Source organism: Ammospiza nelsoni, chromosome Z (assembly GCF_027579445.1).
Source record: "Ammospiza nelsoni isolate bAmmNel1 chromosome Z, bAmmNel1.pri, whole genome shotgun sequence".
NCBI classification, from domain to species: Eukaryota; Metazoa; Chordata; class Aves; order Passeriformes; family Passerellidae; genus Ammospiza; species Ammospiza nelsoni.
This window is the reverse complement of record NC_080669.1, coordinates 38,496,140-38,509,055: the sequence shown is the minus strand read 5'-3', so window position 1 is coordinate 38,509,055 and position 12,916 is coordinate 38,496,140. Positions and strand designations below refer to the sequence as shown.

Genomic DNA, 12,916 nt, shown 5'->3' with positions numbered 1-12,916 from the left:
TAACTCCAAAACAGTATTACACAGGGAAGCTGAACAAAGCTAGAAGGTCATCATCCAACAGATGACATTCAATTACCCTTCTGTCTCTGCTTAAATGAAAGGTTTCAAGGGAACCAAGGCACAGCTTCTATTTTCTGTCGCCACTTGGCAGCAGACAAAGGGATAATAATGGCTGCAGTGACACCAAATCATGAGAAAGTTCTATGCTCAGTTTTTAAGCATAAAGTTTCATGATGTTTCAGAGTTATCTGCTTTTTACATCCCTTCAGCTTCTGAGACAGTGGAGTTTGTCAAACATTACATCTTGACCCATAAGTCTGCCCACAAGAAAGCCTATGCAGCTTTTCTGCTGCCTGCCCAAGGCTCTGCTACTGGCAACAAGATCACTCCTTACTGCAGGTAAGGCTGAGGGCTGGAGGGACTGGACTCACTATAGGGTGTGATCCTCACTAGTAAAACACATACTGCCACCTTCCTACTCCAAATGCTAAACGGCACTTCAAAACCAGAATTTTAAAATATGCTGAAGGAGAGTTGATTCTGCCTTCAGCTTCCCAAATCCAGAAGCTACAAAAAAGTCCTTCAAGATCACAAGGGGTAAGGTAATGTGCTTGACTTTTCGTGCACTTACAGGGATGTTCTAAAAGCAAATAAATTTTCTATGGTTGAATGGTCCAAGTTTCAAAAACAGTAATTATCTATAGAGCAATTCTCATATTTATTTTATGAGTCAATTTGCTTCTTTGGGTATTTAAACCACTATTCTACATATTGTGGGGATGTATTTAGTAGAAAAATAAAATTTCACTGTCAAAATCCCACACAGTTTGGAAAGAAATAGCATCAAAGTCTCCAATTGAAACTGATAACAAACCTGCATGATCCCTTAAAGAAAAAAAAATTGCTTGCATTGGAGCTTAGAATGATATTATTTGACTTGTTCTGTCCTCTTATCTCTAAAATACATCTGCTATCTTCAAGTATACATATCTGGGGTTTATGTTAAAGGAATATGACTTTATGTATAACAATCTTTGATGGTTCTCCCACTTTTGGATATTCACAGGCAATACACATGACATATTTCACAAATAGAGAATTCTTTGATGATACGCATATTATAAAATGGTACAACCACAAAGCAGACTGTTTATCCTAATGTTGTAACAGATCCAGAAAATATACATGTATATGTTAGCTGCCCAGCAACACAAAATTACATCTTGGTTAGAATATGGTTAATTTCTTATTTGGAAGATCAAACTGAGTCAGTTGCAACTTGTTTCAAATACACATATCTTCTGAGAGTTAAAATGAGAAGATACAATGTGATGATGGTGGGTCGAGTCACTCCTTGGTCATTAAGAAGTGATATAGTGTCTGTCACAATTGTTTGTCTTAGTCTGATAAAATTCATAACGTGGCAAAGGTTTACAAGATTTACTAGCACAGCCCAATTGATTAGAAGGATAGGCTCATAAAAATTCAAGGAACCTTTTGTCTAAACAGACTGGAATGGCAAAACTTGGGTTTGATTTTCTCCTGTGTTTTTATTTTAAAAGAATCCTTGAAAGGATGATTTACACTAACATCTCTCTCAAAGGAATATCAAGCGTCACCAGCCATGATGCATTAACATGTTCAAAGACTGCTCTGAGCTGATGCCAAAAAATAATTTTAAATTAACACATTTTTATTTTATAAAGCACATATGAAAAGTAAAAAAGCTGGTAGTGTAGTCACAGAGTTTAAACATAGGTCAATTTTCTTTTGCCTGAGATGAAAGATAACTAATAGTATTGGAAGACTTTTATAAAAATAAAGTTATTTAGGACCTTGTTTCTTTACTCCCACCTCCTTGCCCATCCCCACTTAGAAAATTCTAAAACGCATGAGATGAAAGTAAAACTCCTTAGATAAAATTAATATTGATGAAATAGCAATTAAGGCACTGCCAGTTTAGAGGAACTAAAGTATCACAATTTATCCTGATTATTTTTACCAGCGCAAGATAGGTTGCTGAATAATTAAACTCTCTTTAGCCATTATCAGAAGTATCATTGTTCTCAAACAATGTTAGATGCACATGTTCTGGAACTTATATTTACCTGGTGGATTCTTGGCAGGATCATTGTGGCTTGGACTTCCTGGTTGCCCAGAATCTATAAAGAAATGAAAGAAATGTTTTAATAATTTGTTTTGCAAGTATCTCGCAATCTTTTAATACCCTCTATTAACTATTAAACTAATGCTTTACTTTATTCTTTAAAGGTCATTTCCCTGACTTTCTATGTGACGCATTATTGAACAAACACTCTACCTGTAAGCTATTTTATGCAGAGGTAGAAACATTGTGAAAGATGCAATGATCCTCGTAAGAGGAACTTGTAGATCACTGAATAAGGACAAGAGAGTCATTCAGTTAAATACTAAAGTTGTAAGCACATTTACAAGGGTACCTTTTCATTCCCTTTCCCACCATCCCCCAAATATAATATTGCATAATGAGCAAAGCAGAGGTAACTTCTCAGGCAATGACCAGAGAGACACACTGGATCAGGCAATTAGTGGTGCTTGTGGTGATGATGCTTTTTGCCTTAGCTTCTCCTTAAAGCACAAAGGTCTACATTGCTTCCACAGGCTCATGACTGCAATGAGGATACGACAGTCTGTTTAAATACAATATGGTCTTTGTGCTCCTAGCCCGTGAGAACTGCTGTTGTGAAATTAAGATTATGTAACGTAAAAACTAACAAAACTCAAATACTGTAGACTTCAAACTGTGTTCTTTTGCACCTACATGCACCATACATGCACCTATTGAATCAAAATCAGAATGCAACTTCATGTTAATACACTAAATAATAAATTATATCCTTATTCATAAAAACAGTTTCTTTTAAAAATATCTACTTTTCACTGTATTCCCACATCAATAGTACAACAAAAACCTGCTCCACTGCAAGAAATAAAGATGTAAAAAACAAAAAATGCAGAGAAGAAGAAAATTAATTAGGCATCACCATTTTTTCCACATACAGGCTGGTTTTGGAGCTGTTTTAGAGTCTGAATAAAAAATATCAATTTTTTTAAATGTAGTGATGCTATTAATAGCGTAAGATCACCAAAAGATTGCATCATAGCACCATAGAAACTGTTACCACCAAATCAGTTCCAGTTGGATGTAGAGTTGTTGAATGCATTGCTGCTTACAGTGCCCAAATTAAAGAATAAACTTTATAGAAAAGAAGAAAAGTGCATATCAACAAATATTTTTCCTTCAATTACCATTACTTCTTCTTATAGCTGATGTACTCCACATCTTAGAATGAGAGATTCCCTCTACCTGCTACAAGAAGTTCATTTAATTCTGTTGCTACCCATTATGCATCTTCATAGACATGGCTTGACTCACATTTCTCTCAAACTCTTTAAGTTAGCACAAGCTTGATTCTACAGAAGATTTTAACTGAGATGGAAGTCCTTTTCACAGCTCAGGTTCTACTAAGTTGATCTAAATGGCAGTTATCCCAAAATTTATACACCTGTGTAGCTACCTGAGTGCTGGAATTCCAAGGCACATGTGAAACGCAGTTCCAATGGTGTTAAAAAAAACCAACTAACTTTTCCAAAACTGAATTAAATCACTCTTGTGCACAATAAAATGCACATTGAATAGGGAATTTCCCATGAAATTTCATTTATCTTCTTCACCCTTGGGCAGGAAACATGAAGGGCAAGACTATGAGTTGGACTCTGCCCTTACCATGGCTTGGCACCTTGGTACTCTTAGGTGTCCCATTGTGCAGCACAGTATGCAGCCATTCAGTCTGTTTCTCTGCATCATGTGATACTTCCCTTAAAATAATTAAATCAAGTTAATTTAAAAACTTAATCAGCTACAAGAAATGCTAAGAGTCTAATGTTTCTCCACATATGGACCAATTTGTGGAGAATCATCCTTTTTCCTGTGTGAATTAGAATGTTCTTCTAATAGACATTCTTTGACTCTGCAAACCATACATATCACTATTTAAATTCAAATTATAAGAGAGGATTAATGTTACACAGCAATGTCCGAGTGTAAAACTACAGCAGATATGTGGCTAAATGAACTGTCATTTTGGTAGTAGATAAAACCAATAAAGCTTGAACAACATAGCTTCAGGATCACAGAGATTTGAAACTGAATTAGTGAGACCTACCAGAAAATAACTTTTGAAGTTTTCTCTTGTCAAAATTCATTTTAAAAAATGACAAAGTGAAATAATTTTTCAGATCTTGCACAGAAATTTGCCTTTACTTCTAGTTTCTGTATTCAGGATTTAAAGATTAATGGCAGTTTGAACAATTTTTATTATAGTAAGAAATATAGCAAAGAATTTTCTAATTGTAGGGATAAGCAGTTGGCTATTTATTATAATTTTCCAATCAGCCTTAGCTTTGGGTTTTATTAACTACTCAATAATCATGGCTTTTACGTATTGATTCTCAATCTGTCTTCTGAGATCTCAATGAGATTTGGAGAATACTGAGGAAGAATATGAGAAGAAACTTATCTAAGCCTTCACTAAATGCAGCTGAAAAATCAGACTTTTATTCTGTATGAGAGCATCAAGCTATGGAACTCTGCACTTAAAACACAGAGAAGCATCTGATCCTCAAGATGAAAGACACAGACTTGAGATAGCCTGTGATGATCCAATTCTCTTACCAATGTCAGTAATTACAAAGCACTCTTCTGTTTTGATTGGATGCAAATAGCTTTGCAAAGTACAAAAGAATCGTGGTCATTATAGGATTAAATTATATAACTTCATATAAACAGAACACTGAATGAACAACTACATTGGAGCAATGCTCTTCTAAAAGAGGGAGTAAGAAGCATTTTTGGGAAGGCACAGAAGCTACAGAAGTAAAAGACTTGTTAAGACACTTTAAATCTTTCTTTGTCCTCATCTGTACAAGACCACTAATTAACAACATGAGCCCTTTCTTCCAGGAAGGGGAGATGGAGAAAGACATAAAACAAATTCACTGTCTAGCTGGATTTGCATTCAATTGTCCCAGCAAATAACTCTTACGTATGAAAAAAAAATTAAAAATTAAAAAATAACCAACAATCAAACGCAAAAGCAATCAAACCACCAAAAGAAAACCCAAGCAACTTCATAAGCTAGAAGCTGGATGAAAAGATACTCAACAAGAAGAAAATCAAATCCCATCATGTTTATGCAATGAAACTGAAATTTTTGTAATTTTCATTTAGGTAGCTCCCAACTGTAAGTTCTCTTAGTTTTGTTGTTGTTGTTGTTGTTGTTGTTGTTGTAGTGGTTGATAGGGAGCAAAATGTCTCCTACACATACCATTTCCCCAAAATGGCTTTCATGCGCACCTCACAGCTACAGTAGCACATCTTCTACTCTGTTCTTCTTGGTGCTGACTGATAAAACTTACCTTTGATAACTTATTGCCCCATGGATCAACAACTCATATGAAACAGATTCAAGCCAGACTTTACTTTTAACAGGTCATGTAACCCTGATGCCCTTTATGTATAACTTATCATGATTTAGCACAGCTATCTCCAAGATATTCAAACTCTATATCAAACTACTCTTGCTTCTGGGAGACTGTATGAAAGGATGAGATAAGAAGTTGACATATATTTAATACTTAATTTTTTTCCTATCTTTTCATTTCCAGGGGTTGATCACAATGAGCATCTGTGAGTGCAGGTAACTCCCGGCGCAGCCAGAGTTAAGACTAACTGACTGCTGAGGCCTGCTTCAAGTGAAAAAATAAGCTTCCATTTTCCCTGTGGTACACTAGGAAATGTCTTGGCTTCATAAGACAGAGGAAAATTTTAAAAAGCTGTGTCCATAAAGTCCATTTAGCAAAGGATGAGATGCTCTCTCCCTTTGAGCCACATTGTCCTTGACAAGCAGGAAGGACACCCATGCCAGCAAAGCCAAGCAAGTCACATTGTTGCTCACCAGCTTCCTGAAGGGTTTTTAGTACTGCTCACCTCAGTAAACCAACCTTTCACTTTTTAGCTGATATGATACTCTCTTTAAAAAGTAAGCTGCTATACCTTCCTTATGCCCCATCCTGTACAAGAAATTTTGGTTTTAAGGCTCTCTGTTAGAGCATAATACCAAAGGCACTGAAACAAGTAGCAGCAGAATGTGTTAAAATCTGAAGATATTTTCTAAAGCCATGTCTTGGGGAAATAAGTAGATTGTCCACAGGCATCACACTAATGAAATTAACTTGCTCAATGGTTTCAGTGAACACATTTCTATTTGCCACAGGCTATGAGGACAGCCTTTAATCAGCCTCAGCTGATCTCAGCTGATAGACACTAATTTAATCATTCACCACCAGGTAAATATATCCTTGATCTTTGATAGTCTCTGATTTTGGGGTGAGGGATAAGGAACCACAGAGATGTGGCCATCACCAAACCATGTATGACGTTGTCCAAACTTTCACATTCATATACAGCACTTGACAGCTGACAGAGTCACTATCATGAACAAGAATCACAACAACCTTCCAGAATGTCAGGATTACTTCGCCATCTGACATCACTTGACATAAATGTTGTACCCCTGAAAATCACAGGATCACAGGTTACCATAGTGTGGTAGAGACCTCGAATGTCTTCCATTTCAGCCCCTGCTTGATCTCTCAAAGACTCTCAGAACATCCACAGCAAAGAAAAGTAAGACATCTTCCTCTTCTCCAAAGCAAATAACATGAGCCACAAAAATCCATAAAACAAAGAGATAACTAATTTATCCCTGTACTTTAAATTATTACCTTGACTTATAATTACTCTAATTTTACTACATAACTACCTTTTACTGCCTACACTATTTTACCTTGACAAAGCAACTGATTGGTTTGATAAACTTCCCAAACAATTGTAACAATTTCATTTTGAAAAGCAGTGTCTTTCTTAGTGTAGTCTTTCTCTATCGGACAATAGAGACCATCTGTACTATTTTAATAGCATTATTCACACCAATTCTTGTCATAGAACAGGTAAAAGTGTTTTGATGCATTATCCACTGAAAAGTGGATAGCATCCACTGAAAGGCTGCTACCAACATGGAAATGCTACTGTCACCCTTGTTTTCGTAAGCGTGTTAACTTGAGGGGGGATTTATTTTTCACATCTTCAGAGATCGTTACACTTAATTCAAATAGTTCTGCAGAAAATTTTGGCTCTTTGAGGTCTTCTGATAAAATGTTCACCACCACCAATTTGTTTGGTAGAACACAAGTCCTGTTAGGAGTTCTGAGGGAACTGACATTGTTTAGCCTGGAGTAAAGGAGGCTGAACATTATTGCCCTCTGCAGGAGATTGATGGGAGCTTGTAATCGGGTGGGGACAGTCTCTTCTTCCATGTACCAAGCGATAAAAGAAGAGGAACACAGCCTACAATTGCACCTAGGGAGGTTTAGTTTTGACACTAGGAAAAAATTCTTCACCAAAAGGTGGCCAGCCATTGGAATCAGCAACCCAGGGAAGTCAGGAAGTCACCTTCCATGAAGGTATTTCACAGACCTAGAGATGTGACAATTAGGAGCATAGTTTAAGGGTGGACTTGGCAAAGTTAGGTTTACAGTTGGACTTCAAGATTTTAAAGGTCTTTTTCAACCTAAAGGATTCCATGATTATATGTCCCTGAAGAGATATGGTATGCAGCACAGTTCACAGAAGGAGGAAGCAGCACCTTAAAAAACAAGTAGGGCTTCACTGTGAGAAAGTCATGTTTGCCCTTGCATCTTTCCCAACAGTGTTTACTTGTAAGCCATATGTGTTCATGACACCCAGACTGGAAACATCCACAACACTGAATCAGTGACTTCTTTTAAAAACATTGTTCTACTACCCTTATTCTGCAAGGACTTCCTCTGTGTTTACAAGACAGCTCTGCTATTGCACTGGGTAACTACACAAAGAGCTAGTCCTATACATTTTTGTTGTGTTTCATATTCATACAACTGGTGGTAGATGAGCAGCATAGAAAAGTGACCCAGGAGGCATGGTTGGTACCTCTCAGGAGACCAGTGACACAGCAGGAGCTACCCTGAAGGCTGGATGTGGTAATCCTTGCAGCCAGGCATCATCAGCACCCATGTGTCTCACCAGGAGCTGTAAGAATGACTTAGGTTCTTTACGTCAGAAGAGTGCTGCTGTCAAACCTTCACCTACCCAATAAAGGCAGCAAAGAACAGAGCTGACTACTCACCCCAGAAGCTGAGCTGTCTGTTGGTGTTGGTACCTAGGCTTTAGTCCAAGCAAGCAAGTCACTCCACAAAGCCTTCAGGGCTCAGCCCATAGAGGCACTTCTGCTGGGAGCTGGTCAGGATAGCCAGCAGAAGCTGGGCTCAGTTTCCAATTCAGTTTAAATTTGTTTGCTTTGGACACAGCAAGAGCTATTAAGCCATCAGCTGACCCATTTCACCACATGCCCCCGTGCCCTCCCAGCCCAGAGAAGCTCGCCTGTGGCTGTGTGAAAGCCCACGTCTCAGCCACTGCAGAAGCATCCCCACGCGTGGGCTTGTCGGGGCAATGGCAGTGCCATGTGGGCTGGCACTGAGATGGGCTGGGGCATCAGAGCCCAGCGGGTCACAGCAGGCTCCCTGCTTCACCTGCTCTTTTATCAGCAGATCTGCCTCCGCCAAGTCACCCAACTGGCCATTGTCAAGACAGTTAACTTTCCTTCAGAGTATTTTAATTGGGTAAATAAAAAATGGTAATTAAATCAACATTACATAATGTGTTTCTGATTTGTAATCTCATTTAAATTAATTAACTGACTCAATCCTTGTTTAGTTTTTAAACTGCCCTAGTTAAGAAGTGGAGCTCTGGGAGTAAATTCAGATTTTATATAGTTGAAAGAAATCCAAGGACCTAGAAGCACTTACAAGAGCAAAAATAGCAGTACACATAGTAGGATTTTCAGCTTTATATCCCATGCATAGATTTATCTTTTTAATTTAAATTCCTTTATTTGTTTATGTGACATAAGTCACAACAATTATTTATTCAAAATATTTCTTATACAATTTATAAAGACCATATGTTGCTCATATTGAAAACTGAACAAATTTCCCCAGCTGTGTTACAAGTTGTGCATGGAATATACACATATGTACACACACACACATTTTTAAGTTCAGAAAAGGGTTACATTTTTTCATGGCCTGAAACAAATATTTCCCATACCTCATAATATTAGTTGAGCTCTTTCTTGACATTTACATTAAGAAGAGATTTACATAGGTATCAAGCCATATGTGGATGAATGTGAAAGAATGACAGTTCTTTCCAAAAGTTGTTGGATTCAGTTGGAAAAGATGAGATATGAATGCTTAATCTTCTCCATCTGGAGGATACTGTGGATACTACTATAGTCAGAAATATTCAGAAGTCGGTTTTGGAAACCAAGAACTTTCAAATTAAGGTATGTCTCATTAAGAGCTTTTTTCTTCAGAAAACCAAAAGCAAATGTAGAACACAGTGAAGATTTATTGTGATGTTCATAAAAGGAAGAAATTATATGATAGACTATATTAATTTAACAGTTCATATTTGCAAGCAAATAATAGGAATTTCCTTGCATATACGCATCTTCATCTACATAATAAACCATCCACTTTATTCTGTTCTGTAAGACAGAGTTGACCCTGATGTATATGCAATGCAAATTACTGAGATCTTTACAGAATCACAGAATCAATTAGGTTGGAATAGACCTCTGAGCGTATTGAGTCCAACCTATGATTGAATTTCACCTTGTTAGCTAGAGACAGCACATGTCAGACATGGCAGTAAGAGACAGATCCAGTCTTTTCTTAAACACCTCCAGGCATGGTGACTCCATCACTTCCCTGGGCAGCCCATTACAGTTTCTAGACACCCTTTCTGTGAAGAAATTCTTCCTGACATCCAACTTGAACCTGCTACATAGATTCTGGTTTCAGGGAAGCTAATGTAAATTCTACCGCTGAGTCCCGTGCAATCAGGACTTTATTTTCTGTTGAACTGTAGAGCAGTAAAGCAAAAAGAGTTCAGGGAGATAAAATTCACATTTCCACAACATTCTTAGGCCAGGGATAAGGATGACAGGAGTAAGAAAAAGTCCGTTTTGTTAACATGAATCACAGACAAAGGTTGTTAAAATCACTGAAAAATTGCTCCATCAAGTTTTGGATGAGGCACTTTATGGTAAATTACAGCTTAAAAGAACAAAAAAAAACATAGTTCAGCAAATACTGTAGGACAGATCTGCATTTTTTTTTCTTCCAAGTGCATTGCACTCTCCACTAAATCATACAATAATAAAAGACAGATTCCTCAGCAGTTCAGACATTTACAATCGTGTGCTACTTAACTTACTTCTAAGAGACATGGGGCATAAGGAATGCCATAGTTCTGTGGATCTTCAAGTAACACTTTTTTTTATCAGAGATCTTTGTGAAAAAAAGTCTCAAATAGAAGTATATACACATGTTCTTTATAAAGTGGGTTTAATTTCATCTGCTGTAATCTAAAAGTTCATAGACAAAATATGCATCACTGTGCCTAACCATATTCTCACACACACACACACACACACACACACACACACACACAATTAAAACAAACTAACCATGACAAAAGAAGGATTAAATCTATTAGTGGGCACTAAGTACGTAATATACAAGAACTGGCTGAGAAAATTCACCCCAACTTTTCGTGCCAGTGGTTCAAAGCTTGATTTTAGTTTCATGTGCACTCACAGGCACCATGTTTACACAGAGATTTGTAACAAATGATGAGAAAGTACTGAGGCAAAAGTGATAAAAAAATTATGACTTACAAATTAGTTTTCTCTCTACTTTGACCTTTTACAGTAGATAAAAATCAGAAGTAGCTAGTCAAATTATGTGCCACAGCAGAATTTAAAATGTAAAACTGACTAAAGCATACAAATGTACAACCAACTCAGTTTTGAGTTTGTGCAGCAATGTTCTGCAAATAAATGCAAGGAATTATTTTTAAAGCATGTAACTTACAAAGAAAAAAGTTATCTTGGTTTAAAGCATGTAAACCATGACTTTCAAGCAGGTTCCTCATCTCCCTACTAGCAAAAGTACAGCCATTGCTGTCGTACTGGTCAAAAGCTATTAAAAATTATTAGAAGTATTTAAAAAGTATTAATGTATTACATATTTGATCATATTCATTTGTGCCTGCCCAACATACCTCTGTAGTTTTGTGGCTAATATCACATGCAGCATCTGTTTGAAATTCTATAGTTTTCACTGGATATTACACATCACATCTTTAAAGTTCCCTAATTTCTAATTTCCCTAACTTTCTAATCATCTATGTAGGTGAAGTTCCCTGGCAGGGACTATTGTACCTGATAGGTACAATACTAGCTGCAGTTTTGCAAGATATTAAAATATGCTTGGCCATTCAAGCAGTCAAGCAGAGACTGCTTTTGCTCTTTCAATTTTGTTTTATTTACAAAAGTTGGCACATGTTCTTGCAGTACCTAAGGGTATTATATACTTGAAAAAAGGATACTACTTTTTATCTAAAAAAAACCCAGATGGCTCAAATTCCAAGGCTTTCATTTTTATTGCTTACTAGTTGTTGGGGGCCTTTGGCATGAGTAAAAATTGAGTGCTAATTAAGGGGGGGTCAGAGGGGAGAATGAAGGAGAACAAAAACCCTGACTCAAAATTCTTGCTTCACCTGGTAATTTGCCAGTGCCTTGAATACTATTTAACTATCCACTGTTTCTAAGGCTTATTTTCTTACCATTACTCTATCACAGCAGGACCTTGAGAAAGTTATCAAGACTGGTTTGGTCTGCAGCTATAAAAAAGAAAATCTTTGGAGTTAAAAAACCTTGTACATGTTTACTGAAAATATATCAGAAACTCAAGTTTCAGTCTGCGTACAAAGCAAAAGAAGTTGCACCACCCAACAGCTCCAAGAGAAGAAGCCAGAATGAGTAACCTTAGATATTCAACATCTCCTATAACGGCAGATTTAATTTCTTATTAAAGGCCCACTAACACAAAAAAAACACCCTTTCTGCTTGTTAAATATATAAAATAAAATTCAATCCAAACAGAACTTTCCATTTTAATAACCCTTTATATTAATGTATCTGTGCATATATGTGTGTGTGTGTGTGTGTGTGTGGAGAAATTATAAATTCATATAGATCCCGGCTTATTTTACTTATAGTCAATGTTTTGGGCTTTGAGAAGGGGGAAGCCTAATGGGTTAAATATGTTGACTCTCTTGTGCATTACTGGAAGAACAGAAATAAACGTGAACAATAGCACTTTCACAACAGCATTCCTCACAGAAATATTTGAGATTTTTCAAAAAAAGTGAGAGCAAAAAATAGCAACTTCATACTTGCACTGCCCTTCTTCTGTGAACAATACTAATCATTTTCCCTATTGTGCACCCACATAGCAGGTTCAAGATCCAGTTTAATATCTTGCATGTATTCAAGCCCCTTGGCAGCCCTGTTTTCCTGAACAAATGGGTTAAAAGCACGTGACCTGAAGGAGTTAGATGAGACACAATGTACTGCACAATAGTTCAGTTGTATGCACTGAAATTATGGCAGACCTTTTTACAAGTGATTTCAAGCATGTGGCAATACTCTAATGGAAACCTGCAAACTCATTTTGCTTTACCTTCCTCCATTCTGCCTGTCTCTCCCTGCTCCACAAAAATACACAACACACCTTGTGTGATTCTGAAATGATTACAGCTCCCTTTTCAGCCCAGCCTTCTTTTGGTGTGGTTTTTACTAACACTCCAGAGCAGTGTAAAGTCAATCTGTCTGTGCTGCTTGAGCAACTTAAAGTGAATTCAGAAAAG

At 37.0% G+C, this 12,916-nt stretch overlaps 1 protein-coding gene across 4 annotated transcripts in view; it reads right to left on the bottom strand.

The window, feature by feature from the left end:
* The window catches only part of NFIB (nuclear factor I B), a 169,871-nt gene that overhangs the window by 69,968 nt on the left and 86,987 nt on the right, over nt 1-12,916 (bottom strand). For all 4 annotated transcript variants that reach the window (XM_059493119.1, XM_059493122.1, XM_059493121.1 and 1 more), the window contains exon 3: nt 2,109-2,162. In XM_059493119.1, coding sequence (XP_059349102.1) covers nt 2,109-2,162 — 54 coding nt within the window. The remainder of the gene's footprint in view (nt 1-2,108; nt 2,163-12,916) is intronic.